The following is a 27,078-nucleotide window of genomic DNA, read 5'->3' on the forward strand; positions in this document are numbered from 1 at the left end:
AATACACATGTCAGGGGCTTGCAGAGTCTGAGGGACAACATCATAGGCAGGGCGGGGGGGAACTTGTAGAGCTGCGCTGGTAGGAGCGCCACGAGAGGAATGCAGTGACTGGAACAGCTGTTTCATCAGCATGTGTGCAGCCGTGTCAGCCTGACCCTCCTAATAGTGGTCATTTGCAGTAAATGCCAAGTAAATTAACATTGCTGCTTATTTTGTTACAGTGTATAGAACATTTATTCCTTCCAGAATGTAAACTAATATATTTTCCTGCTTCGAAATGTGACCAAGATACAAGCACATTATATCATTTTTAAATAACACATTTCCTAAATATATATTACTATAGATAACACATCACACTTTCTTATATTTTAATATCTCTTTAAATAATACAATCTCTGTTTTTCCCCAACACTGGGCTAGTAAGACAAAGGTACATGGAAAACCAGCCTTGGAAGCAGAAGACTACCCGCATTGCTATCCCCAGAACACAAGATGCATTGACTTAAGTGATCTAGAGTACTTAAATCAATGTGCTACTTTCCAGCATCAATCCCAGTTAAAGCCCTGAAGGGCTGCTGGCTCCTTTGAAGCAGATGTTAGGGAGGGTGGGCCAAAGGCCATGGGGGTGAGATTCCACACACATTCCTGCTCGACAATTAGTTTTGATTTGTCTACACAAGTACTGGAGAGACAGGAGTGTCGCACCTGGAGGGATGCCCTCAGGTTGAACTGCTCTCAGATGCTGAATTGCCAGCATGGCAGAGGGAGTTCCTAGGAGGCCGCATGTGGAGGGATTTGGTGTCAGACATGGACTTACTCCTGAAGCCACAGAACAGAGGACCCCAGCACTCCAGGGTGCCCTGCATGGTGGAGGGATGGCCAGCTATACTACAGGCATGTCCACGTTTTTGAGGCAGTTGACCAGGCTGAAAGTCCTGGCATAATTCTGGGAAAAGAAGTAGTCTCAGGTTGTAAGGAGGGTGGCTAACAGGAAAAAAGATCAACTTCACTTCTGTATCATATCAGTCTTATAGTTTCATAGTTTCTAGGATTGGAAGGGACCTGAGCAGATCATCAAGTCTGACCCCCTGCCATGGCAAGAAAGAGTACTGGGGTCAAACAACCCCGGCAAGGTGATTGTCAGGCTTCGTCTTAAAGTCCCCCAGGGTAGGAGTCAGCACCACTTCTCTTGGAAGTTGGTTCCAGATCCTAGCCGCCCTGACCGTGAAGTCGCGCCTCCTGATGTCTAGTCTGAATCCTCCCCTCTGCCTGCTTGTGACCGGTATTCCTGGTCACTCCTGCCAGTGCTTGGGGGAACAGTGACCCCCCCAGTGCCTGCTGATCCCCCCCCTGACTAGTTTGTAACAGGCCACAAGATCCCCCCCTCAGCCTTCTCTTTTGGAGGCTGAACAGGTTCAGATCCCGTAGCCTCTTCTCGTAGGGCCTACCCTGCTGCCCCCTGATCATACGAGTGGCCTCCTCTGGACCCTCTCCATGCTGTCCACATCCCTCCTGAAGTGCGGCCCCCAGAACTGGACACAGTACTCCAGCTGCAGCCTGACCAGTGTCACATAGAGGGGTAGGATCACCTCCCTGGACCTGCTCAAGATGCATCTGTGGATGCACGACAAGGTGCGGTTGGCCTTCCTGACCGCATCCCCACACTGCCGGCCCATGTTCATCTTGGCATCAACGATGACTCCAAGGTCCTTTTCTGCCTCTGCCCTGATGAGAAGGGAGTTCCCCAACCTGTACGTATGGTGCTGGTTGTTCCTCCCCAGGTGCAGCACCTGGCACTTGTTGGTGTTGAAGCCCATCCTATTCTCATCCACCCACCCCTGTAACCTGTCTAGGTCTGATTGCAGCCTATTGCTTCCTTCTAGCATGCCCACATCCCCCCACATCTTAGTGTCATCAGCAAATCTGAACAGGGTGTTAGCTCACTGAAGTCCACCCTCCTGAAATCCAGGGCTGCTGCCTTGCTGTAGGCGTTTGCCACCTTGCGCTGGATGGTGAATCTCAGCGGGCGATGATTGCTGTTGCCCAGGTGATCGAGCACCCGCAGCCCCCTCCCAGATCATCCCTGTGGCCAGCACCAGGTCCAACAAGGTGTCTCCCCTGGTGGGACTGTGCACCTCCTGGGTTAGATGGAGGGCCTGCATTTGGGCTGGGGACCTACGTGAGCGGTCAGACCTGGCTGACTGCCCTTCCCAGCAGATGTCTGGAAAGTTCAGATCGCCCATGATGACCACATCCTTTGATCTAACTACCTCCTTGAGCTGACTGAAGAATTCCTGGTCTAGCTCTTCCCTGTGGTTGGGAGGTCTGTAGTAGACCCCGCCGTTAGGTCTCTTTCCCCTCGACTGCCTTGTTTGCTAACCCAGAGACTTCAGAGTGCCTCTCCTCTGACTCTGTGCTACCTGGTGAGGATGTGTGTTCCTCCTTGATGTAGAGCACCACCCCTCCCTTTCCTCCCCATCCTGTCCCTCCTGTACAGCCTATAGCCCTCAAGCAGTCTTAACTACGGCTTTTGGAGGCCAGCTCTAGGATCGCTGTGTCTGAAAGACTAAGAGAAATGAGTGTTTTCATCCCTTCCCTTCAGCACGTTTACCGTGCACAGTTCCCCAGTCACAGTCACGTTCTCCTCTTGCCCCAGATCACCTGTTCAGTTGATCTGCTGTTCATATGGTTGCTTCATGCAGCAGAAGGACACGCAAACAAATTGAAAACCTCTGAAGACATTGTAAAAGATAACATAAGCAGAGGCTCTCAAGAAGAGGTGCAACATGGCAAAGGTCTACGTTAACCCCATTTTGGAAACTGGCTTGATTTCATGTTGATGGTGCTCAGCATTTTAGAAAAATGAAGTTCCTACAAATTAGGAGAGAAAAGATGAGCAGGAAAGTGTCCTGCTCCCTCCCCTGCCAGGGAAGTGGCCCAGGACACTCCTAATAGGCACCCATGCAGAACGGAGAGCTGCTTGTTTCATGAACTCCAAGGAGCCAAACTGTGCTCTTGTGAGGTTACGAAGAAACCAGAGGCACTGCCCGGATTACAGAACAGCTCTGCAGAGAGTGGTGAAGGGGAGGAACAAAGCCCAGAGCACTGCTGGGCCTGGCTTTGCACCAGAACAAGGCATACGGGAGCAGGCCCATGCTGGGGGTGAACGCTTAGTGATTGCTACCGAGTGAATTCCAGCTCGCCGTTACTGAACTGCATTTCCTCTCACTATCTGTGACACTACAGTAGTGTCCAGCTGCACGCTTGAGAAGAAAGGCAGGCAATGCATTTTGTCATTCCTCTGCTTTATATGACTTCTGGCTAAATGCAAAGTCCCCTGGAAAGCTAACCTTCCTACACAATGACAGAGGCGGGGCTACAAGATTTCCATCAGTGTGGCTAGCAGGAACCAAGATGCCATCTACCAAGGATGCAGGGGCATGGCTGTGTCTCCAAGCACGAGCAGAGACTGGTAATGCAGGCAGAGTCTATGGTAGATGCGGGATTGCTTTTGGCTTTCCCCCTAGCCTGCCCCTTCAATCTTTTGGCTTCCAGGCTTGGGCTTGCACGTAGGATCCTGCCATGGCTCTGACAGATGAATGTGGGAGGTAGGAGACCTGCTGGTGGTAGTGCCACACGGCCTTGAATGCTTAAGCTCTGCTCAGTTGAAATTTGGCAAGTAATTTGGAACTGATGTGGCCCTGGAAACAGAATTCTATTAAATAATAAACAGGTACAAAAATCCTGCCAGGGCTGCACCTGGAGACCATTAATAATGAATAAATACATGAGTGTTTTTCCAATATTTATCACCAAGAACAGGCTTTACTGAAGGTACGTACACACTGCTGTCACAGATGCCGCACAGTTCAGGTGGAGGGCTGTAAAGCTCACCTGCACATAGGCAGATTGCCCAGGCTGAACTGCATGCTGCCACAGCAGCACTGGGCCCTAAGAGACCGAAGGGTTAATGTGCTTTTCACCAAAATATTCCCTCCCCTGAATTTTATCGGCGCTTTAATTACCTTTCCAAGCAACTCTTCTAACAGGTTCAAGCAAGAAGGCACTAGATGTTCCCGTGCATTCGCCTCTCGCTAGAAACTATGTGGTAATTACTGGCTGAGTGAAGTCTTTCTGCTCCGCGCAGCTCTTACAGAGCGGTTCCACTGCCTCTGGCGCCTGTCTGCCAAGCAAACAAGGCTGTGCACGGACTCAGTTCTGCATCCCAGACTGGATCACAAAGGGCTTGGACTCAGCGCTGAGATGCTCAAGTCTGAAGCCCTGGGCTGCCGAGTGGAAATCACTGCCCCACATTAGCCGGCAGGCGCCAGACGCCCCACACGCTGCACAGGGGGCAGCTAGCCAGTGCCACTGCTGCTGCGGAGGGATGTGGTTGGTGCTCTGCTCCTCCTGGTAGGTAGGCGTCTTCCTCTGGGCAGGAGGGCAGCCCTGCTCTCCATCCTTGGTCCGTGGAGGGTTCAGCGCTGTGGAACTGGCACTGAGCCCCACCAATCCTTCCTCGCACAGAGGAGGCAGTGCTGCTGCTGGGCCTGCCATTGTGCGCCATAGCCCAGTGCTGGGAATTCTCCTGATCTGATTTGGCACAGGGATTTAATGCAGCACTGCATCCCAGGGAGCATCCAAGCCTCAGGACAGGGGTCGGCTGGGTGTGGCCCCACTCTCACCTCTTGAAACTTTTCAGCTTGGTATAAAATCCTGAATATTCACTGGAGCAGGAGCTTGTTCCCAGGGGAGTGCCCCAACCCTCAGGCTGCAACGTCATTCTCTCTGGCCCCGTGCAGGGACCTGGGAGACGCGGTGGTGGAACCTGAAACGCCTGCCGGTGGCAGCGGCAGATTCTGAGGACCTGAACTGTGCACCTGCTTCCTTTTAGCCATCTTGCCCAAAGGATTTGGGCCACTCGGTACAACACCAGTGATCTGGAAATACGAACGAATGTCTGCCAGAGATTCTCGAACAAACTGAGAAAGGGACAAGCGGCATCTCATTTCACTGCCAACAGACTCGGCAGGTCTGAATCAAAACTCTTGTTCCCGAGCTACTGTGCTCTGTAAAGCTGCAGTCCTAGTGTGCTTTCCCATCTGAGATCATTTCACTGTTTTCCAGGATACAAAATGAGCAGTCCCAACAGCCTCCAATTAGATGCAGAAGCAGTTTTTTGCTTTTCTAGCTAGGATGAGATATGTCAGACGAGCAAAAATCACATATTTCTACAGTCCCTTTCCTTTGTTTAAGCCTTTTTTTGGGCTTCCGATAACAGGGGTCCCCGGCTTCTTGGCTCCGTTCCCCAGCTGGTGACATCCAAGGCATGAAGCACGCTGAGAAAGGTGCTGGCCTATCCTCTCAGCGTTGCTAACAGCCAGAGAGCGTTGGAGCTCGGACTTCAGATAGAAAGGCACCCCACTTTCTTCCAGACGTCTGTCATTGTGTTTCCAGTCCCTTCACTCTCAGGCTCTCGGGGAGCAAAATGTAGCTTCCTCGTGGTCTGATTTTAAAAAAAGACAAGCTTGTTGAGGAGCATGGAGTAGCACAGCTGATCTTTTTTCTTTCCCCCTAACGTATCAGCCTGAGAGCACCAGCATTTTGGGAACTCTTCTGTCTCCCTGTTCTTCTTGCTTCATCCCTGCGTTCACCACAGCAGCTTCCTGCAGCCTCTTCCCCCTCCTTGCAGGAGGCTTGTGAGGGAAAAGAAATTATTTCTTTTTAAGGAACCATCTGGGACCCTGTCCATTTTATTACAGGATTTTTATGGCACAGGATCCCTGACACGAGCATTTATTCTTATCCTTTAAAATTGGGATTCATTTAGAAGGGCCTTGCTGAATTTCAGTGTTTTGTTTGAGCATCTTCTTGTTCGCTATCCTGTGCAGGGGTGAGGTCATTGTCTTGTCGCTCATTCTGGTTTTTGGAGGGTCTCTTTCATGTAAGAACTGTGGCCTGAAATGCCAGCGTGTAGGGCCCTTCCTGCGCGTGCCTGCGGTGAGCAGGGAGAAGAGCTGCCTGGGCAGAGGCGCCATCGGGAGAGCTCTCCACCTGGTAAGGAAATGCTGCGTGGGCCAGGCCCCATTTTCATCTCGGCCCTGTGAGAGTAATAGGGCACTTTGGCAAACACAAGGTTAAGTGTGGAGGTTTGGAGTAATAAAGCACTACGATTCCTGGCAGGTTGCGACTGGACAAGATGCCTGCATCAAACGTGCCCAGAGCCTGGGGTCACCCTGACTGGAGCCTGTTACGCTGTGGTTGGGTAATGGTCCCTGGGCAAGCCCAGGGCCCACAGGGTGGGCACGCTTCTCTGGGATTGGCCTTATGCCACGGTGTTTAATTGGATGTGGGCAGCAGCCAGAGCAAAGGTGTTGAGGCAGCTTTGAGGTGGGTGGCTGTTGGAAAGAATTAAAGGGCTGCATGTGGCCCTTATCTGGGCTGCTGAGAGTACCTGGCAGACAGGTGAAGCTTTGCAGTTTGACTGGGACCTGAATTTGCTAGAAAACATGTCCTAAATTATTTGTTTTGTAAGGAGATGGTCGCAGAGCAGGGCACTGGTTTACTCTGACTTTGCATTGTTGTTTGACCCTGGTAATGGATTAGGAGTCAGCAGCGTGAGCACGACTTCAGAAACACACACATGGAGAAAGTCCTGTTTCTGCTGGACGCTGGAGCCCTGTGGGGAGCACAGCTCCGTGAGCAAGCAGGAGACTGAGCGGGCCAGCATGGAAGTCATGGAGAACGGACAAGTCCTCCACTCGTGTGAATTGCTGCAGCTTCATTGACTTGAGTGGAGCCACGGCCACGTACCTCAGCTGAGGGTGTTAGCCTTGATGCTCACTTCTCCGGCAAGCCTGGAGGACGGATTCCATAAAAAAGCCTGTTTGCAATGGGACACAGAGCGACCCTGTAGACACCAACTAGCTCGTGCAAAAAGCCTCCTGGGTTTTCCAGCTGCAAATGCAGCAACCCTTTTGTAAGTCTCCTGAAGGACACTCCAGCCCCACTCTCTCTCTCACCACACACCCCTGATTTCCATGTTGCGGAATACAGTTTGTGATAGCTTAGAGCAGTCAGATGTTGGGAGTGAGACTATGTTGATAATGTTTCTAAAGCCTCCTGGAACAAAGCTGTCTCTCCAGTACTGCAGAGTATGAAGACAGCTGTGCTGGTATAATCCCATCCCCTGCATCAAAGGGACTGAAGAGAAAGCACTCTTGGCCTTGATATTGTTAGGAATAATATCCCAAGTCACTTTCAGCCCCAAATCCTACAGCAGCAGCTGTCACTTTTTTTTCTTGGCCTTGATTGTGCTTTGTTTGGTTAGATTTCCTGAGTTGGTTGTTGCTGGTCGTCTACATTTCTCCTCCCCATTATTGTATAAGTGGGTCTTTGCTTTGCTTTGATTACTCACATTACACACTTCCACCTCGCACTGAAGACACAGCCCAGCTGTTCTGCCACTTCCCTTTCTTCTGCAGACTGGAATGTGCAGACAGGGCAGCCTGACAGCGCTGGGCTGTGGATCGTCTGCCACAATCCTGTGCCTGGCCCCACGGTTTTGCGGAAGTATGTAATGCACTTAAAATATGGTGTTGATAAGGTCATAATAGAAACAGGTGCGAGGGCTAGATGCATCAAGGAGTCTCCTGTACAGAGACATTGAGCCTGCTGTCTAGACACAAGCACAGGAATGCTGGGGAGGCTGAAGTCCCGAGGTATGGAAACTATTGCTGCTTTTTTCAGCTGCTCTCACTGCAGAGCCTCCATTTTTAAACAACAAACAGTTTCTAAAGCATACATAATCGTTTACAGATTTTGCTGGTGTGCTTAAACCAATCTGATACACTCCAGGTTGATCTTGCCCTTTCTCATCTTTCTCACATCCCAGTTTAGGTTCTATGGGGATTACATATGCATGTCACATCTTTCCAGGTGCCTTGAGGACAACGTTTGTGTTTTTGTTTTTTGCCTTTTTTCTTTTCTGCTGATGCGCATGTCCCTTTTTGGTCCCCTAAAGCACCGCAGGTCTCGTCTCTCTTTCAAACCCATATGTATGTATCCTTGTTTACTCTCACACTCCAGCTTGATGAAACATATCCATTTGTTACCGATCTCTCGCCCCAATATGTATGTGTTTGCTTAAGACACGTGGGTTCAGGGGCTGTGCAGATGTGCAAACGATCCAGTGGTTACAGGACACTTACACACACACACACACACGCACACTTGTGGATTACACATCAGAAAACATAATCCTACTCTACTTCTAGACTGCATGAGGTTTTTGGCAATTGTCTCCCCTTTAAAAAAGGATTAAATGGTTCTTGCTGAGTGTTTCCGAGACACTGGCACGTTGGACTGCCTCTAACTGGCAGACTTGGGCACAGAGATATTGCTTTGCTTCTATCCTTGTTCCTTCTCTTCACCAGTAAAGACAATAATATACCCAGCAGTAATTTGCCAGCTACCATGGATCCCTTGTAGTGCCCTGACCCTTTGCTAATGGGGTAGATTAGATCTCCAACTTTTGCTGCAAGGATTCTTGATTGCCATCTTCACCATCTGAAGTTTACTGGATTGACAGCTTGGTGTTCAGTCCTTGGTAGGCAGCACAGTGGTCACATCTGGAAGGGACAGGAGGCATCAGAGTGACAGAAGGCTGTTGTGGCAGTGTCCTTGCTGCTCTCAGTGGCCCTTTCAAAGGCAGTCACTGGGCGCAGTCACTCAGGAACACACATTTTAAGCTCTTTCTGTCTCTTGTAGAGTCTGGTCCAATGGCACTATCCCATGAAATTACTCCTTGCAGCTGAGCCTTTGAGTGTTTTCTTCTCAACTTCACCTCAGATGTGATAGGTTTGCTATATTTGTGCTTCTGAAAACAGGCCAGCCATAAATAGCACAGCCCTGGCTATCGGGCAGATACCTTTCCAAAGTCTTTGACTCGCTCACCTCTATCCACTGCCAGCTAGAAATATTTACAGCGAGAGCCAGTTCACCACCTGTTGCTGCAGGAGCTGAACCGACAGCGGCATCTCTACTTGAGCTCAGCTTGGAGTCTCAGGGGGCCTAAGGAGCAGTCCCAGCACACCCAGAGCGCTGATCTCCACAGGTTCCACATTTCCCTTGTTTTGCAGGCGTGCAGGGCATTGCCATTTTAGAGAGCTCATTTCTGTTTCAAGTGCACTGGTTTAATGGCAATACTGAGCAGGATGAGCAATCTGGCAAGCACCAGATCCTTCCAAATGGTTACAGCAGCTGGCTCTGCTGTGTCTGGTGTGCACTGGAGAACTACAGGAAAGGAAGGTCAGTCGAAGCCCCACGGAGGAGCAGATCTTGGGAGACAAGAATCAGACCGGGAGGAAAAGCATTAGCACCAGGTCACCTTGAGCTGCAGAACGCTGTGCCCTGTGGAGTGACTGGAACTTAGTCTTCCACAAGCGGGTTGCAATCGTCTTGCTGATACTTCAGTTTTTTCTTGAAGATGGAGATTGATGTGGACGGGTCATAAAAAATACTCCAGATCTCACTTGCACGGGTCGCCCGGTAGGAATCTCTCTCGGCTGTAGAGGGCACTTGGTGAGACCTAGGAAACAGCAGTTTTATTGTACAAACTGTGCTCAGAGGTATTGATTGTGATGCTACTGCTATTCCAGTAGCACCTGCTGACTCCAACTGAGATTGGGATACTATTGTGGTAGGCACTGTACGGCTATGTGGGGTGAGGGGGGCCTGTCCCCTGTATGGGTTACCGTCTAAATAAACATACCAGAAAAGGGGACAGAGAGGCCCAGAGAGAAGTGACCTGCCTGAGGTCATGCAGCAGGGCTTCAGCGTCCCAATCCACCGGACCATACTGCAGTGCTACAGACTGCAATGCTGTTGGTCAACAGTATTGCATTGCTGTTCCATGTTGCACTCTCTGCACCAACAGTACATTTCAGTGGGGGGGAAAATGTCACCATTTAGTGACTACAACTTGCCTGACGTCCTGGCAAATGAGAGATTAAAGACCACTTTTGTTTTGTCTGGAGACACGGAAGAATGAGGGGAAGCTATTTTTCGAATGCAGGTAATGGAACGGAGGAGTGGGGAAAGAATAGTGCTGGAGAATTGGTCCCAGGTTTGATTTAGAAAACCAGAGTTAGCCTGAATTTTTTTTTCACCCCTGGTTGATCTAGAAATCAGCACATTGTATAATGCCCTATCTAGAGTGAGGATGCTGTATCTGTGATATCATAAACAGAGCAGTCATTTGAGACTTCATGAACAACAAAATAATAATTATTATTATAATATCAAGTTTGCAGGGAAGTAGAGGGCAGAGCAGAGAGATGTTGAAGGAACAAAGACCTTTTTTGTTTGCAAATGTTCCTGCCAATAAAGACCCACGTGAGGATCTCAAATTGACAACAGAGGATGCTTCAGTCTAGTAGACAAAATTATAATGAGATCCAGTAGTTGAAAGTTGAAGCTAGACAAAATCCAACAAGAAAAAGGTGCACATTTTTAACGGTGAAACAAGGCAGCAAAGTTTGCCATGGATCCTCCATCGCTGGACATGTGAAGCTGTGGCTTAGATTCTTCTGCCTCCCCCGCAGGAGAGAGACCCCGGGTCAAACAGGAATTAATTCAGAGGAGTCTTACGGCGTACTGTATGAGAGCTCAGACAAGATGGTTACAGTGGTCCCTTCTGGCTTCAGAAGCCACAAGTATTTTTTAGAAATAACTCGGATCTCCACTTATGCCATGTTACGCTATATTAATGTTCAACTGCTCTCACTGTTAACAACTGCACCTTACTGCTAGTCTGAATTTATCTATCTTCACCTTCCAACCACTGGGTTTCATGTTACTTTTTTCTGTTAAAGAGCTGTCTGCTATCAGAGATCTCTTCCCTTTTAGGTGCTTGCACACGGTGATCAAGTCCCCTGTTAACCTTTTCTTTCCCAGGCTTAGTTTCTTAACCCTTTTGCCACATAAGTTTTCCCAACCTTCAATTATTTTAGTGGCTCTTCTCAGAGCCCTTTCCAGTTTTTCAACAAAAGAGAGTATGAATATAAGCCAGCTGATTCATTGCTGATAGAATTTTATTTCACACATGCCCAGTGTGGGCTACTCTTTGATATGCTTTAATATTTTGTGCATTAAAAATTAAAATAATTAGTTCTCCTCCCAAAAGTGGTGTAAATCCTTGTTTTCTCCTTTGTATAATTTTGGTCTAGATGACCGTCTTTCCCACCCCCCCCCAGCACCAGGAAGCTCTATAAAATAAAGCAAAACAAAAGGGATTCTGTGATTTCAGACAGGAAAGTTAGTGCTGTGCTTATCTGGCAGCTGCTTTGAGGGTGCACTGAAAGCAACACGTAACTCATATTGTGGACGCTAACCTATCGGGGCATGGCCAGAAGAAGAAAGGGGTTTCCTCAAGGATGTGAGCAATCGCAGGACTGGGCCTTCGCCGTTATGCCTGTGCACTTAGAGGCAATTCTGTCCATACTTACTTCATTGTGACGTGCAGAAGTATCTTGGCCAGTATGGCAGTGACACTCAAGATGAGCAGTGCTGTAAGGCCATAGACCGTCCACTCTGGAAAAGAAAGATGCACAGCTCCTAGCATGTTCGTTCACTTTGCTTTTTTTTACTAAGGGTGTGTTTCCTGTTGCGCTCTGCCTCTGACACTTGACGTCCAGGCTTTAGGACAGTAGCAAATCCCAGCGCTCTGATTCCAGGCAGCCCACACCCACTGGACCCTCTGCATTGTTCGCTCTGAAACTTCAGACTTCGGCTGGCTAAAAAAAATCTCAGGAAATACTTCCCTGCAGAGAGATTGTGAAGCTGCCTAATTCTCTGCCTAGGAAATGGATGAAAGACTTTCTAAGGTACTTTAAAAATAAAGTGCTTGCTGCACTAGGAAATGTACTCCAAGCAACAATTTTGCATTTACAGGGAGCTGGGCAGATCTCAGCACAGTAGTTAACCTGCTGTTACTGTGCTCCCTTTCCAGACCCTAAGCAATGAATGGTCTGTGGTGTATTATTCCTCCCTCGGGCAGTGCAGCACAGCACTGACTCTTCTTTAATTGCCTTTGGGACTCCAGCAGCTCACAGGGGACTTAATGATGCCACAAAGCAGCAGCTGAAGATTTCTCCTTGTACAAAGGAGTCCTGACCTAGCATAGCCCCAGCTCCTTCTGACCTTTCCTCTGCAGTGGTCTCGGGATGTTACAGGGTTCGGGGGGGGATGTGTTGTGGGGCAGGCGGTAGCCTGTCACAGATGGGCAGGGCATTGGACTGGCATGATCTTCTGATAGTCTCGGCTGGTAGAGCAGCCATGTCAGGTCCTTTATTTGCTGCTGCAAGCTAATGAAGCCCTGAGGCTACCGACACGCATGGATAACAAGGGTGCAGAGACAACTGGACAAAAGCTACTCCTGCCCCATGCTCCCTGCACCCAGGTAGAGACCAGCTTCACAGCATGTGGTTGTTTGTGTGTGACTCAGTTTGCAGCTTGTGCAGCAAATGTGTCCCCCAAATGCAAACAGTTGTGTTGGTTGTGGTGCACAAGAGCGGTCTGATCCACCGCGGGTCTTGTGCTCTACAAGCCCAGCCAGGCAATGTAAGCCCTGCCTGCTGCTTATGCTCGCTGTTCCTCTTTGGACATTACCAGGCATGGTGCCAGGGGCGTGACTTGGGCTGTTCGTGATGACATAAAGTATTTTTGAAGACCGCACTGCACTGATACTTAGATTTGCTTGTTCAGTTATCACCTCGGTAAGGGTCAGGTTGATGGGGGCTTTGTCCTGCTGTACCATCTCCTTGGTCGCTGAAAATGCAATAAGAGAGAGGTTATCTAGATAAGGTCTGAACTGATTTATCTGGAGGTAGACTTTTTGGATATGTATTTTGTTAAACAGGAATTGTATATTTTTTCCTGGCTTGCACTAAGAATTCCTATAGTCAGTTCATGGCTGAAACAGGCACAATCTTGTCACTTACTCAGCTGCTTCCTTAAAGTTAATGAATTGTTCATAAGAACTCCCAACGGGCTTATTCAAGAACTAAAGAGTTTCCTCCCGGAGATGGAGCGTAGAGAAAGAGCCATCTAACTCTAGCATGTGGTCCCGTGTCAACTCTGTAAGATGCTGAAGCAGAGACTCTACTGCTGGCATATGAACTGTGTCCAAGAAACAGGATGTTCCTCTTTTATTACCTACTTACTAAGACAATGAATCGGCTTAGTGGAACCAGAAGTGGTGACTAGCTAATTGCCACTGGAAGATGGGAGCTTTCTAAGAGCTAGCCCCGTGCCAGGCAAGGCTGGCTGGTAACACTCGTGGTGTAGCCCGTCGGTGACTACCAGTCCGTGATGGTGGGCAGGCCTCTACCTGCAAGACACGCTGGTAGAAATGCTGATGCTGGAGGGAAGCGACAGAGCAGCAGAAGCTGGGCTGATGTGCACAGTCTTGCTGGCACAGGTACATCAGCTAGGCTGTGAATGTAACCGGCATGGTTGCAGAACTGGAGGGCGCTGCCTGGCTGAGGGGAATGGACAGCTCAGGCGGGCGAAGGAGAAACAGAAGGTGCCAATGGACTACGTGGGGTCACTATGCTTCAAATTTTGCTTTCCTTCCAACCTGTCTAGCAGGACAGGGGATGGGGGCTTCATGCTGTTAAGCCCCAGCCATCAGCTGCCGGAAGGAGCTGAAAGCATTTCTCTGCACCCGGATAGAAGCCCGGGCGGAAGGCCTCGGCCTCTGGAATTGGACAGACGGGGTGAAGGATTTGCAGGAGGAGCTCAGATGCCTGCTCTTGCTGTGCCTGTACAAGTATGCTGTGTAGACTAAGCATCTCAAGGGAAGGGATCAAGTAGCTGGTTCTTACCTGTGTACCTGACAGCAAATCCCTGGGCCTGATTTATCTGGTCTGAAAAGAAATACAGAATGACAAAGTCCAAAGAGACGTTGAAAGAAAGCGGAGCCTGGTTCCTGCTGTCAAAACGAGCCAGCACATGGTACGTGTAGCCATCCAGCACCTCCACCATGTCTGCTGAGTCCTTGATGTCAAAGAGAGTGAAGTTGAAATGGATCTGAGATGCCCCTGGAACTTGTATGGTCCAGTAGCAGACCCTGCCTGTGCCGTACATGTCGGGGAAATCTGGGGAATAGATCACTGATGTCGGAGCAGTGTAGTTTCCTCCACAGGCACCAGTAAGTGCTGTAAAAAGGAGAGAAATGAAAAATGGAGAAATGAAAAATCAGTGTATGCAGATTGTGCTTCTGTAGCATGTTCCATGTTGGGTGATGCCCAAGCTCTGCTGTGCTGAAGTTAGTGGCTCAATTATGCAGACCTGCACTGAGCACAGGAGCTGCATCATTTCAGTGGGAACCTCTGGAGATGCTGTGCCACCACAGGGGACACGTCTGTGCTCTCACTTCCCCATCGTGGCACGGCCTGCGGTGCTCTGATCACAACGAGCCACCCCGCTGATGTTTAGTAATTCCTCCCTCTCCCTGTTAGAGATGTGTATTGCAGTGAGAAGTAATGCCTCTTGCTGATGGCTATGGTATTTCACAACTTCCCTGTCAATAAAGCCTTCTAAATAGATCTTTGTATTTTTTTAAACTTTGCTTGCATTCTTTTTCCTGTCTAGCGTTTCAGTTGTCTGACCCTGTTCTCGGCGGGGTAAACCAGTGGCTGTAACAGACTCTAAAGAAAACTGTTCCACAGCCAGAGCGAAGGCCAGATCAGACGCCACAGAAAACCTTCCATATGTGAGCCCAGCACGCCTCTCTCGGGACTGCGTTCCTGACAGTGGACCCACCCCAGGAGTAAAGACAGAGGCAGGTCTTTATCCCTGATGGGCTCTAATGCAGGTTGAATGACTCAGTAACATTTCACTTGTAATTCAGGATAATTTGCTAAGAAAAATGAAAGTAGAGCAGTGTATTTGAGATCTTGAATCCTGTGGGGGAGCTGTGCTATGGCTTAGATCGCTCTGAACAGACCGAGACAAAAGCAAGGCACAAAGCCAAGTGTCTTCTCACTTTCCCAGGATTTTACACCTGCTGCGAGAGCCTTCTCCAAGTCTGTCCAGTCTGGATTCTGCATCTTCCTCATAGCATAGCACATTCACCAGTCCAGTACTGGATCCTATTAGCCATGTAATAATTATTTCTAGACAAGGTCTTTGCTTTCCAGATGTGAATAATACATCTTCTGCTAGATTACAGGCAACATTTCTTTTCAGGAGGAACCTGATTTGCTCAGAAAGTTTGCTTCCCTCTATAATGGGCTGAAAGACAGACGACTAGGTAGAATTCTGCTCTTTGGGGAAATTTCCAGAGCTTTATGAAAAAATCTTAAGTAATTCAAAACAATCACGATTTTAAGTGCTTCAGTTTCATGCAAGAAGAGGGGTAGGGCCTAAAAAGACCTCTCTTTCATTTTGCCTTCAGAAGCAAAGATGACCAGCAACACTTAGCCACCAGTGTTTCTAAGTGGGAATGAGCCAGAGCAGGTAAGTACTTTGATTCGAGTCTGTTGCTCCAGTGCAATGAGCGCAGATGGGAGGTCTCGCACCTACCTCCTACTATCAATTGTATTTGTTCTGCTGCTCTTGAAATTTAGCATTTTTCTTCTTGGTCATGTGACAACACAAGCCTGTAACACCCGCCCCACCCCCCAACCCTGTGTGTAAAAACAAGGGAGACACAGCTGGGAAGGAGATGTTTTTAAAAAATGGGCAAAATGCTGTTCCTTCTTCTGGAGCAGATTCTGGGCCTTATCAAGCCCCTTCCAACATTCGATACTGCTCTTTCCTAAGGTATCATTAAAGACTGCAGTGAAACGCAGACATAATTGGAGAAGCTTATTTGGGAGACATCTGCCTGGAATTCTTTGTGGCACATGGCGAATTGGAGTCGCATGGTTAAGAATAACTCCTTACTGCAGAGTCATTTGCAGACACCTCAAACATGAAGCGGAGATGTGCCAAACATGCTGACAAATGTGTTGAGTGCGCTAATGCTTGAAATGTTTCAGCTCCTCTATTCTTTGTAAAGGCTGCTCTAGTGATCTCTGCTGTAGCTTTTGTTAAGTGAGGTAGCCGCAAAGAAGGGAGTCCAGGGCAAGCGTACTGGCCGATCCACAAAGACATCCGTTCATCACCTCTCATATGATGCTGAAGTCAGTGACTACCTGTTATCTCTCCGCCTCTGACTTAGATTATTTCAAAAGTACTTTACTTGTGCATAAATGGGCCGGAAGCTGTTGTGTGGAAATGACCAGTTCATGCTCAGTTTGGCATTTTTATCTAGATTTTTGTCTCAGTTGGATTGTTATCTGGGTTTAACCCTTGACAGCATGAAGCCTAGCACAGATATTAAAATGCAGTAATAGAGGTAGTTGATGGGGAGTGCTCCCAAAGACTGTTGCAGGCTCTCCCAAACACCAGAAATTTCAGGCTAAAACTGAAAGCTCAAAGCACTTCAGAGAGAGTGAGAAAGGAGGTTTACAAATTAGTGCAGTATTACTGCATCCTCACTACTCGCATTGCAGCTGGACTCCCCACTTTTTAGCAGTGACTCAAATGTATACAGTGCTCCAGAACCCCTAATGCACATTAGTTATTCCACACCATCCCTTTTATGAGGCAGGTGTGCTATTTCTGTTTTACAGGTGGAGACACACCGTGGATCCTTTTTCATGATGGTTGCCTTTAGGAAATTTCATTTTATGAAGAGCAGAGGGGGAGCAGACGCATATCTGAGGGGGTCACATCTCTAGGTGAGGCTCATCACTTCAGTTTAAGTATACATTCACTGATTTAATTAGGGACAGAACTGAAAGTGCCCTTCAATACCATGCAGAACGAGCCCTGCTTTCAGTCACAGTGTGGGAAAACGTCTGATAGTGTCTGGACCGTGCCTGGGCAAGCATTAACTAGCAGGGCTACTCCACCCACTTCTCGACTCGACGGGGGTGTGAAACTAGGGTGAAGTTTCATGCATTTCACCCTGCACGTGTGTTCTCATTGTCCTGAGCAGCTCTGGACCCAGCTGTCTTGAGCTGATCCCTGCTGCTAGGATTCATGGTTTTGTGTGCGGTATTGTTCAGAGTCCTTGGGATGCTGTTCCCCTGACTTGCTAAGCATGTGACTCCCTACTCAGCCCATTTCAGTACTCACTGTCAAAGAGGATGACTCTGCCGTCGCCGCCACAGGGCTGCGTGTGGTCCCCAAAGCAGACACTGTTGCACTCTGTGCTGACAGCCTCCCCGTAGCGCCAGTAGTCAGGATTATTCCCACAGAAGCAGGCATAGCCGGACTCCATGCCTGCGAACTGGGACAGCAGAGAGACATCAGACAGGGAGGATGGTATCTGGAGGCTAACGGGTGCTCCCCAGAGGTTGCAGGGCCTGCAGGAGTGTACCGCTTGGAGGGGTGCGATAATGTGGGGCCCAGGACAAGTGGGACAAGATGCCATGCAGAGAGGAGTGAGCTGTGGGGCCTGGGAGGAGGGGCTGGGGACACGGGCGGTGTGGCCTCACCCCTGCTTCCTGCGGCCACCCCTATGGGCAATGCAGATGCAGGCACATTTGCACCTCGGACGTGCTTCTTTGGGCTGCCCGTGCACTCGTCTGGGGGCTTCTGGCCTGGTTCTCTTGGATGAGTTGGGGAGTGAGGCTCGGGGCGCGGGGGAGGGGGACCTGGACCCCCAGGAGAAGAACTTGAGAAAACAACACGAGCACGGCAGAGGTCCCCCTGCATGCCAGCCTGTCCTGTTTGAAAGACCTGTCTGATATGTGGAGGCCAGAGAAATCACCTTGAACTGCTGACTCCGGCAGAAGCTGATGCAGGTTTGGATAGTGAGCTTATTGGAGGTCTCGCTGGTGCCAGTCAGAGGAGGTGGGTTGCCGTGGTCCTTGTAACAGCCAAGATTTCCAGGCACTGGAGAGAACCAGAGAGCGATTCATAGAGACATGCGCTTGTGGGCACATTTTACCACTTCATTTGTTTCCTTATTAACTAGATGACTGCACAGCTTCTAGCTTGGGTCTCCTATTATGTGCAACACTGCCACTGCAAAATGTAGCCCAGCAGAGGCAGGATGGCAGGAAATCAGGTGATAGCATTTATTAACCCAGGGGATGGGCAGAATGACTTACCAAAGGTAGAAGGGGATATAGGGGCTTAGCAGGCAGAAGTTGCTTCACAGTGATTATCTGTGCATATTCTTCCTTTGTGGTAGATGAAAGCTAATCTGTGGTCTCTGCTCAATTATTGCCGTTTAACTTTTGCCTTCTGTGACATAAGCTTATGCACATTGGAAGCTGAAGTCAAGTAAGGCCCTGCTCTCTCTCCTCTCCGGGTAACTAGTTCATTTGCCTGGACTCTCACACAGAGGATTATATAATGGTCTTGGATGCAAACACCTAAGAAAGACAATGCAATGATTTAGGATTGCTGATGCTGACACTAATCAAAAGGGGCTGAGTGACATGAGAGTAAATTTGGATGAGGAATCCGTGCATTTTGTAATTAGGGAGGCTTAAGAAATACGGCGTCTGTTAGACTGACTTGTCTATGGATAGAAATTATCAGCCTTCCAGGGTGGAGCCCACATGTGCTGTGGGTTTAGTGTTACCTGCCAGGTTCTTTCTCTGCCATTTAAACAGATGCAAGGAATTAAAACTAATACCATTAGGACCTGTCTATCTGTCCCCTTGAAGGAGTAGAACTCCCAGTCCTGAATTTGCTGTTAAAAATGGTACAGTCCTTATCGGCAGAGCGATTAGGTTAGCGGATGGGTTTCCAGTTTTGGGGGGAAAAGTTATATTCCCCACAGAGCATGCAAGAGTCTGTTGGCAAATAAGACATCTGCATCTCTTTAGGGTTTCGGCTTGTTACAAGGTGGCTGTCGGAAGCGGAAGCTCTGAAGTGGAGAACTGATACAGCACCACGCTAGACCTGCGGTTTGGTACGGTGATTGTGGAGAGACGCCAGCCAGCTCCGGGGTGCGAGCACGCGACACCCTTTAACCAGGCTGCCCAGGGCGGGAACGCCGGCAGGGTCTGCCCGGGGTCTCGGGTCAGAACCCGGCTGTTGGGCAAACGACAAACTTAGCCTCTGCCAGCACCAGGCCTGAGCCATGCGTAACCAGAGCATACTCACACTCACCAAATTCACCCTCAGTCCTTTAACAGGAAGGTCTGCTTCAACTGCACGTGCACGTGCATGTGCCGGGCTGGACTCAGGTCCAACAGTTTTCCGTCTTGCCTTCTCTTTCTTTCTACCTATTTCAGGTGAACAGCATTTGCCTAGAGTTTAGCCTGATGCCCACAGAGGAGAGGACTTCCTCCCTCCTGGGGTTTCTGATAGTATATAGGATACTTTGTGGGATGTTTCAAGGCTGCGTAGAGAACACGGACGGCTGGCGTTTTCCAAAGCAACACAATCGATGCCGTGCTTCAGGTACTGCAAGAGCACCTAAGGCAAATTGACATATTAGGAAAAATTGTTTCCCCTCCAGTATTTGCAGAGCTTGTAAACCACAGTGCTAGGCCACATTGTTAAGGCTGTTTGTGTCTTCTGGTGCCAGAGGAGTCCATATCTTCATTGTTTCCTTCCTAGAAGTGTCTTGCCCCAGTTCTCAGATGTACCCACTCATTTTTAGTGTCCAACTTAAAATACTGAGGGCCTGATTATCAGTGCGTGCTCCTACTGCAGTTGGTGGGGTTGAGGAAAACCAAGCCCAGCAAGGCCTCGGTCCCGAAGATAAAACGACAGCTCTACAGGCATTTCTAGCCTACAGTCACGGCAGCTCCATGTGCGTGGTGGCATGAATTAGCAGAGCGGGAGCATGATTTGCAATGGGCTAGGAATGCCACAAGAAGGATTACTTAAGCTACAGAACTAGCAACTTGTTGTTGTAAGTCCTTTGGCAGGAAGCCCTTTGCTAACCCTAATTGCTATCCCTGCATTCCCCTCGTGAACACAGAGCGCTCTCCCTCCTTCTCGGTTGTCTTCCAGACCTCTCCTTCCCCGAATCACTTCTAAGCCAGACTGCTCAGGAGGAATGAATGTGGTGCACCACATAAATGCAAAAATCCTCTTTCGAAGACTTGCTTGATAGCTCTAATGGCAGATGCAAACAGCAAATGTAAATAGACGGCTTGGTGTGGGATGCAACTCCCTTGGACTGGCAGGAACCACGGTCTGGCAGAGGGGCACTTCCAGGGCTGCCATAACCCAGTGATGTGGTGCAGATGCCCATTCTTGCCTAAAACTAAATCTCTGGGTGTTGCAGTTAAATGTGCTCATCATCACACTGCCTTGGCCACACCCTGCCTGCCCCAGCCCTGGAGGTATGGGTGTTTATGGGGAGCTCAAGTCATGACTGTACTGGTGGGGCATCTTACACCTTGAATGAGTTTCTCCTCGGAACACTCTTGAGACGAGGAAACAGCGTTCCCTTCCACCGAGCAGGAACTGAGGGGACAGAGACACTGAAGCTCAGATGCAGTTTGGTGCCTAACTAAAAGCCAACGCCCAAACCAAACTCAAACCAACTATCGGAATCAAGGACAAGAAAAAGTCCTTCTTCAGCTATGTGGGAAGTTGGAGAAAAACCGAGGGCAACGTTGTACCCCTGCTGAACCAAATGGGGCAACTGACAACCGACACCCAGGAAAAACCTAATCTCCTCAACAATTATTTCGCGTCAGTTTTCCACCAGCCCAAGCAGATTGCGATGCCTGACAGGATGCACAACTACCAGGGTAAGGGCGATCATATGCCTATAATTGGCAAAGATCTCATGAGGGAACAGCTCGAGAGACTGGGCATCCACAAGCCAGCTGGCCCGGACGGAATGCGCTCAAGAGTGCTGAAAGAGTTGGTTGGCACCCGAGTGCGCTCAGTGGCATCACCTGCGCAAGGGAGAAGAGGTTGATGTCATGTAGCTGGATTTCAAAAAAGCCTTTGATTTGGTCTCCCATGATGTCCTCGTGGTACAATTGAGGAACTATAACCTTGACAACCTTACAGTCTGATGGCTGGGGACCTGACTCTGTGGTTGGACCCAGAGAGTGACAGTCGATGGAACCGAGTCAACATGGCACATGGCGACCAGCGGCGTCCCCCAGGGCTCAGTACTCTTTAATACATTCATAAATGATCTGGATTTGGGTGTCAGAAGCAGACTAGCTAAGTTTGTGGATGATACCAAATTATGCGTCAGTGTGGTCACCCTAGAGGATGGGCTGGCAGTTCAGGCCAACCTGGCCAGACTTGCAAGGTGGGCAGATCAAAACCTGATGACACTCAGCACAGAAATGCAAGGTGCTCAACCTCAGGAGAAAAAACCCACATCATACTTACAGGCATGGCAGTGCTACACTCATTAGCACCGTGACCGAAAGAGACTTGGGGGTCTTGATGGACAACAAGATGAACATGAGCTGCCAACGTGATGCTGTGGCCAGCAAAGCAAATAAAATTCTGGCTTGTATCTATCAGTGCATCTCAAGCAAGACTCACAAAGTCATCCTCCCACTTTACTCGGCCTTGGTGAGGCCGCAGCCGGAGTACTGCATCCAGTTCTGGGCTCCAGATTTTAGAAAGGACGTGAAGAAGCTTGAGAGAGTCCAGAGGAGAGCCGTGCACACGATCAAAGGTCACGAGAACAGGACCTACAAAGAGAGGCTGAGCTGTGGGATTCCTCAGCCTGAAGAAGCGTAGGCTCAGGGGGGACTTGGTGGCAGCCTGTAAGTACATCGGGGTGTGCACCAGCAACTGGGAGGAGGTCTGTTCCTCAGGGCACCCCAAGGGAAGACACAGTCTAATGGTCACGAACTGCTGGAAGACCGTTTTAGACTGAACGTAGGGATAAACTTCTTTACCATCCAAGTCTCCGAAGTCTGGAATGGTGTAAGCACCTACTAGGGATACCTTTAAGAAACGCTTGGATGCTTATCTTGCTGGGGTGAACGCAGCTGACTTCCTGCCCCTTGGGCAGGGGGCTGAACCCGATGATCGTGCATGGCCCCTTCCAGCCCTAACATCTATGAACTCCCATTTGAATCATTAGGAGTTAGGTGCCTAAACAACACTGAGACTCACCCTTAAGTAGTTTTCTCAGTCGTAAAGGATGGGAACTGAATCAGTCTTTTGTGTTTCCAGCTTGCACCATCATCTCTGGATTATTCTTCTAGGCTGTAATGGGAGAACTTTTACTCTGCAGTTATCTCCACCTGCTGGAAAAGCTCCTTGGGCTTCAGACATCATTTTAGAGCAGCCCTGAGGCAACCTTAAGATCAGAGAGATGTAACAGCAGCTTTCCTGCCTCCTTTGGTCCTCAGCAGAGGAGTTTAGCTGGGTCAGAGGATCCAAACCTCAGTTTTAAAGGCTTTGGTGGGAGAAAAGGGTGCACTCCATGCTTTTTAGCTCCAAGGTGAGCAGGAGTTACCATTTTGGAGGCATTATCTACTTGCTGTTGCTGTTGTAAAATGGTATCCTCCTAACAGGTCTCACAGCTGAAGCGGCTTGTTTTGCTTTTTATTTCTCCCTGTGCCCCTTGGCTCACTTGTAAAGAATATGGGGGCATAAGTGGGGGCAAAATAGTAGTAGAATCCCGAGAGTTGTCTGAGCGGCCAACGTCCAGGATACCCGTTCAAATGCGGAGTCCAGAGGAGAGCCACGCGCATGATCAGAGGTCAGGAAAACAGATCTTACGATGACAGGCTGAGAGCCATGGGACTCTTTAGCCTGGAAAAGCGCAGGCTCAGGGGTGATCTGATGGCCACCTATAAGTTTATCAGGGGTGACCACCAGGATCTGGGGGAACGTTTGTTCACCAGAGCGCCCCAAGGGACGACTAGGTCGAACGGTCACAAACTCCTGTGAGACTGTTTCAGGCTGGACATAAGGAAGAATTTCTTTACTGTCCCAGCCCCCAAGGTCTGGAGCAGTCTGCCAGCGGAGGTGGTTCAAGCACCTACATTGAACACCTTCAAGAGTAAATTGGATGCTTCTCTTGCTGGGATCCTATGACCCCAGCTGACTTGCTGCCCCTCGGGCAGGGGGCTGGACTCGATGATCTCCCGAGGTCCCTTCCAGCCCTAATGTCTGTGAAATTCTCCATGAACTTAACAAAACCTGAATCATTTATTTAAAAAAACAATAATTAAATGTGTATCAGCTGTTCCACGCTTGGCTATTAAACAGTTGGGCAGAGGGATTGGTGGCCAGCTGCAGTCACTCAGCTTCCTGTCAAGCCATACTCTCATTCACCGAGCAGATCATGTTGCTGTGTTGGTTCTGCTTTTGTTTCATCTGAACAACAAGCTTTGTCTTGCGTCTACTATCATTGTTAATGTTGCACTAGCAACCACAATAAGCAGTGTGCTTTCTCCACACCAACTGCACGCTCGAGAGAGCAGGAAATGAGAGGGTTAGTCTGGTCTGTGGGTAAAAGAAATTGTGAATAATCACCTTGGAGTGGAGGAAAAAGCAGTGCTTAGGTCAACTGACAGTGGCAGACAGCACTTGCATTCACCGATGCATGGGTCTTGGAGCAGCAAGAAGTGCAAGACTCTGGCGCTCAGTATTGTCTTGATGGTTGGAGGTCATATGTCTTCAGTCAAGAGAGAAGTCAGTGCACTCACAATTGCCTTGTTCTTTGTTCCCCTTTGCTCTCAGCATCGGAGATCTTTCCCGTAGTTGGTTTCAGCCACGGCCCTTCATCCCTTTGTTCACACTTGCTGGGTGAGGGGTCACTCGCACAATGGCTACGGGGAAACAGGAGGAAGTTCTGCCTTAGCAACTTATCCCGTAACTTCCTCTTCCAGTCATGCGCTGGCAGCGATGCTGTTGAATACCCAGAGGCTGGCACTCGTCCATTCAATCCTGTGGACACGTGCACTCAGCACAGGGCCTGGCACCCCTGCAGCCACCTGCTGCCATGGGATCGTGGAGGAGATGGCAACAGCCAAACTCCCACCTCCTCCTGCAGCACTTGGCTTTCACCTGTACCCTGACCTCCTGGTCAGGCCTGAGGCCAGGCCATGACATCAGGATGGTCCCTTGTTCTGGCAGGTGACATGCCATGTTGCGGGAAGTCTGTAGCCCTGTGGACCCCCGAGTGCTAGCGCAGGCACAGAGCAACTTACAGGAGCAGTGCAGTTTATTTCAGACAGCTCACGCTGGGCTGGGACGGAGCATCTGTAATGTGACCAATTCCTCTGGACAGTGCACTGTAACGGAAGAGCAGTGCAATAGTGGAGCATCCTTCGGGCACACCAGGCCTTGGGGTCATGTTAACTTGAGGGTCTCCCTTACAGCTTGAGCCATTGATGTGAAAGTAAATACAGCAAAGTTGAAAAAGAGCAAGCTGGAGTGGGAGAGGGATAAGCCACTTCAGTGTCTTTTTCTTTAGAGCTATTAACTCCATGGTTCTTCTTGATCCCTTAATGCCAGGAGTCTCACATTCCTGGCACAAGGCCTTGATCGACTGGCACTATCAGATTTAATGGTAAAAAATGTCAGTATGGGGTTGTAAAATGGCTACTGCAATGTCTATATGTCATAAATGCTGAAAGACAGCCATGCAAATCAAGCAGACGAGACAGAAAGTAGCTCCGGCAGAGAAGAATGCCCCTTGCTGAAAAGTGGGGTCTTTGCCTGATACTGGACCAGTGAGCCAATAATCTGACAGGCTGACCCTGGTTTTCTGCTGTGGTCTCGCTGGGTCCAGCTGACATTTAACTTCGTGACTAACTTGTAACAAATCGGACGAGGATCAATATTGTTTTAGTGTGTGTTTATTAAGCTGATTGATGTCTGATTGCTACATAGGCCCTTCACTACTCATTCATAAAAGCAAAGAACAGATGAAAGCATTCTGGGTGCTGCAGACACTGAAAACACCACGAGAATCCTTGAAGTACTTAGGTAACAAACAAACAAAAAAAGGAAAAGAAACGTATGGTCTTTAGCCCCACTGAAACACCAAGGCACAAGATGACCTATTGTACGTTTAGCTATCGATGGGCGGGGAGCGAGTCTGAACAAAAGCAGGACAGAAGTGGGTGTGTACCAGTGAAAAAGGACGGCTGGGGACAGAAGTCTCCTAGCAGGCAGGTTTAGAGTTTCTCCTGGCAAACAGCAAATATACCGAACTGTATATTCTATTCTGCACAAGGACAATTGTGTCTAATAAGTATTGCTGCAAAGGAGAGATCAAGGAACCAGGAGCTAGGAGGAAGAAAAATCTAGCGTTTGTAGTTTTTGGTTTGAGCCATTCATGCTGCTTTGGTTGCCATTCAGAAAGCAGTTACGCTTTCAAATACACATGAAGTTTCCCACGTGCAAATCAGTGTACAAAGCACTGTGCTAACTCGGGCCATGAACTGTCTTGCAGCAATGAGCAACTAGCGACTGAGATGTCAGAGTAGAGCCTGAACCAATATCTGGGAGGTAATTTTCAGCTGGAGCTCTTCCCCAGCTGAGTCCAGCTGAACAGAACAAAATACCCGCAGAGACGGATCATTTTTCCAAACAATGCATTATTACATTGCCCAACAAATGCTTCCTATATACCATTCGAGCTCACTTTGCCCAGGAGACATGAGATTTCCTCAGACAACATATTAACTTACTGTACAGTGAGATTTAATGGTGGGAACCTCAGTGTCTGTCTCCAGAGAATAAATCCATTTATCTGTTCTATGCAAAGGAGCCAGCCTGAGCCATTAGGCAAATTCCTAAATCCCCACGCAGTGCTCCCCGAGGCTGCCCCACCACTCCCATCTTTGGCAAATGTAAGTGGTATGTTGAATTTGGAATCAGCAGCAGTTCTCCAAGAGGTGAAATCTAGCCTAGGACTAGGAGGCGAGTCCCAAGTAGAGTCCAGCCCTTCAAGCTGCTGACCACACCAGCCCTGATCCAGTGAGCCACTTCGTCATGTGCTTAACTGGAAGCGCATGGCTGGTCCTGTGAAGTCACTTGGATGCCTTGCTTGCTTCGTGTTCAGGGCATTAGATGCTGTCCTGGACTTGCACTAGGGGACTCAGCATCATGGACTGAGCACAATGTGTGCAGATCTGATTTAGATAGGACCATCCCACCTCTGGCTACCACGGAATTGCTGTGACAGGGTAATAATCACAGAGCGTTTGGAGCGTGAGGTCACATGAGAGATTGGGGACTTTGATGTGGTAAACTTAGGATTTCTTCTAAAGCTATGGTGGCAAAGTGAGAGAGTGCAGAATTTGGCTCTTTTGTACGGTGTCTCTAGTTAAACACGTTATAACCATGTGCTCTTAATCCATGCCTTGTTCACCCTGTATAAAACTGACCGCTGATAGAAATGCCCAGAATAGCAGATGGCTTTTCTCAGGATCTAACAGACACAAGCATGCTGTAAGAAACCACTTCTCTTGAGAAATGCTATGTAGTTCTCACCCTAATGAGCATAACCCCCCTACTCTGAGACCATTCTTTTGGGAAGGTAAGTGTAGGCAGAGACTGAATGGCTGAAAATTCAATATCCATCTAACAGATGTGAAACAGGGTCATCCTTAGTTCTTTAGCATAGACTGCTGTTTCTGCCAGCTAGTGAAGATAGTAAATAATAAATATGCTCTTCTCCCCCCGCCCCGCAAGAGTATTAATTGGGACATTGCAACAGACAAATGCAAATAATGCAGCAGCAGATTGATGACAGCGTGAGTGTTCAATCCTGACATCTTTGGATTTGCCTTCAAGCTCACTGACAGCAGATTTTTGCTGACTGGATATAATTCAGATAAAGATGCATCATTCATTTGTAGATTTTAAAGTCAGACTAGAGCACTGTGGTCACTGGGTGGAACTTCCTGCATAGTGCAAGATACAGAGATGCACCCAGTAACGCACAAATCGCGCTCATACTGTCTGTTTGAGCAAGAGCACATCTTATTACAAATCTGAATTTCAAGAGGATACATGATGGAGTGAGTTCCTAGGTGGGTTGTCCCTGTGGTTAATTACCGTTACCATTGAAATGTTGCATCTTTATGTTTAAACTAAAAC

General features: G+C 48.8%; 1 protein-coding gene across 1 annotated transcript in view; it reads right to left on the minus strand.

Moving 5' to 3' along the window:
• Positions 1–354: 354 nt before the first annotated feature.
• Positions 355–27,078, minus strand: part of KREMEN1 (kringle containing transmembrane protein 1) — a 45,120-nt gene continuing 18,396 nt past the window's right edge. The window contains exons 4-9 of the mRNA XM_090061839.1: positions 17,831–17,955; positions 17,194–17,347; positions 13,890–14,222; positions 12,673–12,831; positions 11,511–11,595; positions 355–9,592 (exon numbers count right to left, since the gene is read on the minus strand). Coding sequence (XP_089917965.1) covers positions 9,433–9,592; positions 11,511–11,595; positions 12,673–12,831; positions 13,890–14,222; positions 17,194–17,347; positions 17,831–17,955 — 1,016 coding nt within the window. The 3' untranslated portion in view covers positions 355–9,432. The remainder of the gene's footprint in view (positions 9,593–11,510; positions 11,596–12,672; positions 12,832–13,889; positions 14,223–17,193; positions 17,348–17,830; positions 17,956–27,078) is intronic.

The sequence above is a fragment of the Crocodylus siamensis genome, chromosome 9 (genome assembly GCF_052110815.1).
Source record: "Crocodylus siamensis isolate JL-2025a chromosome 9, ASM5211081v1, whole genome shotgun sequence".
NCBI lineage: Eukaryota > Metazoa > Chordata > Crocodylia > Crocodylidae > Crocodylus > Crocodylus siamensis.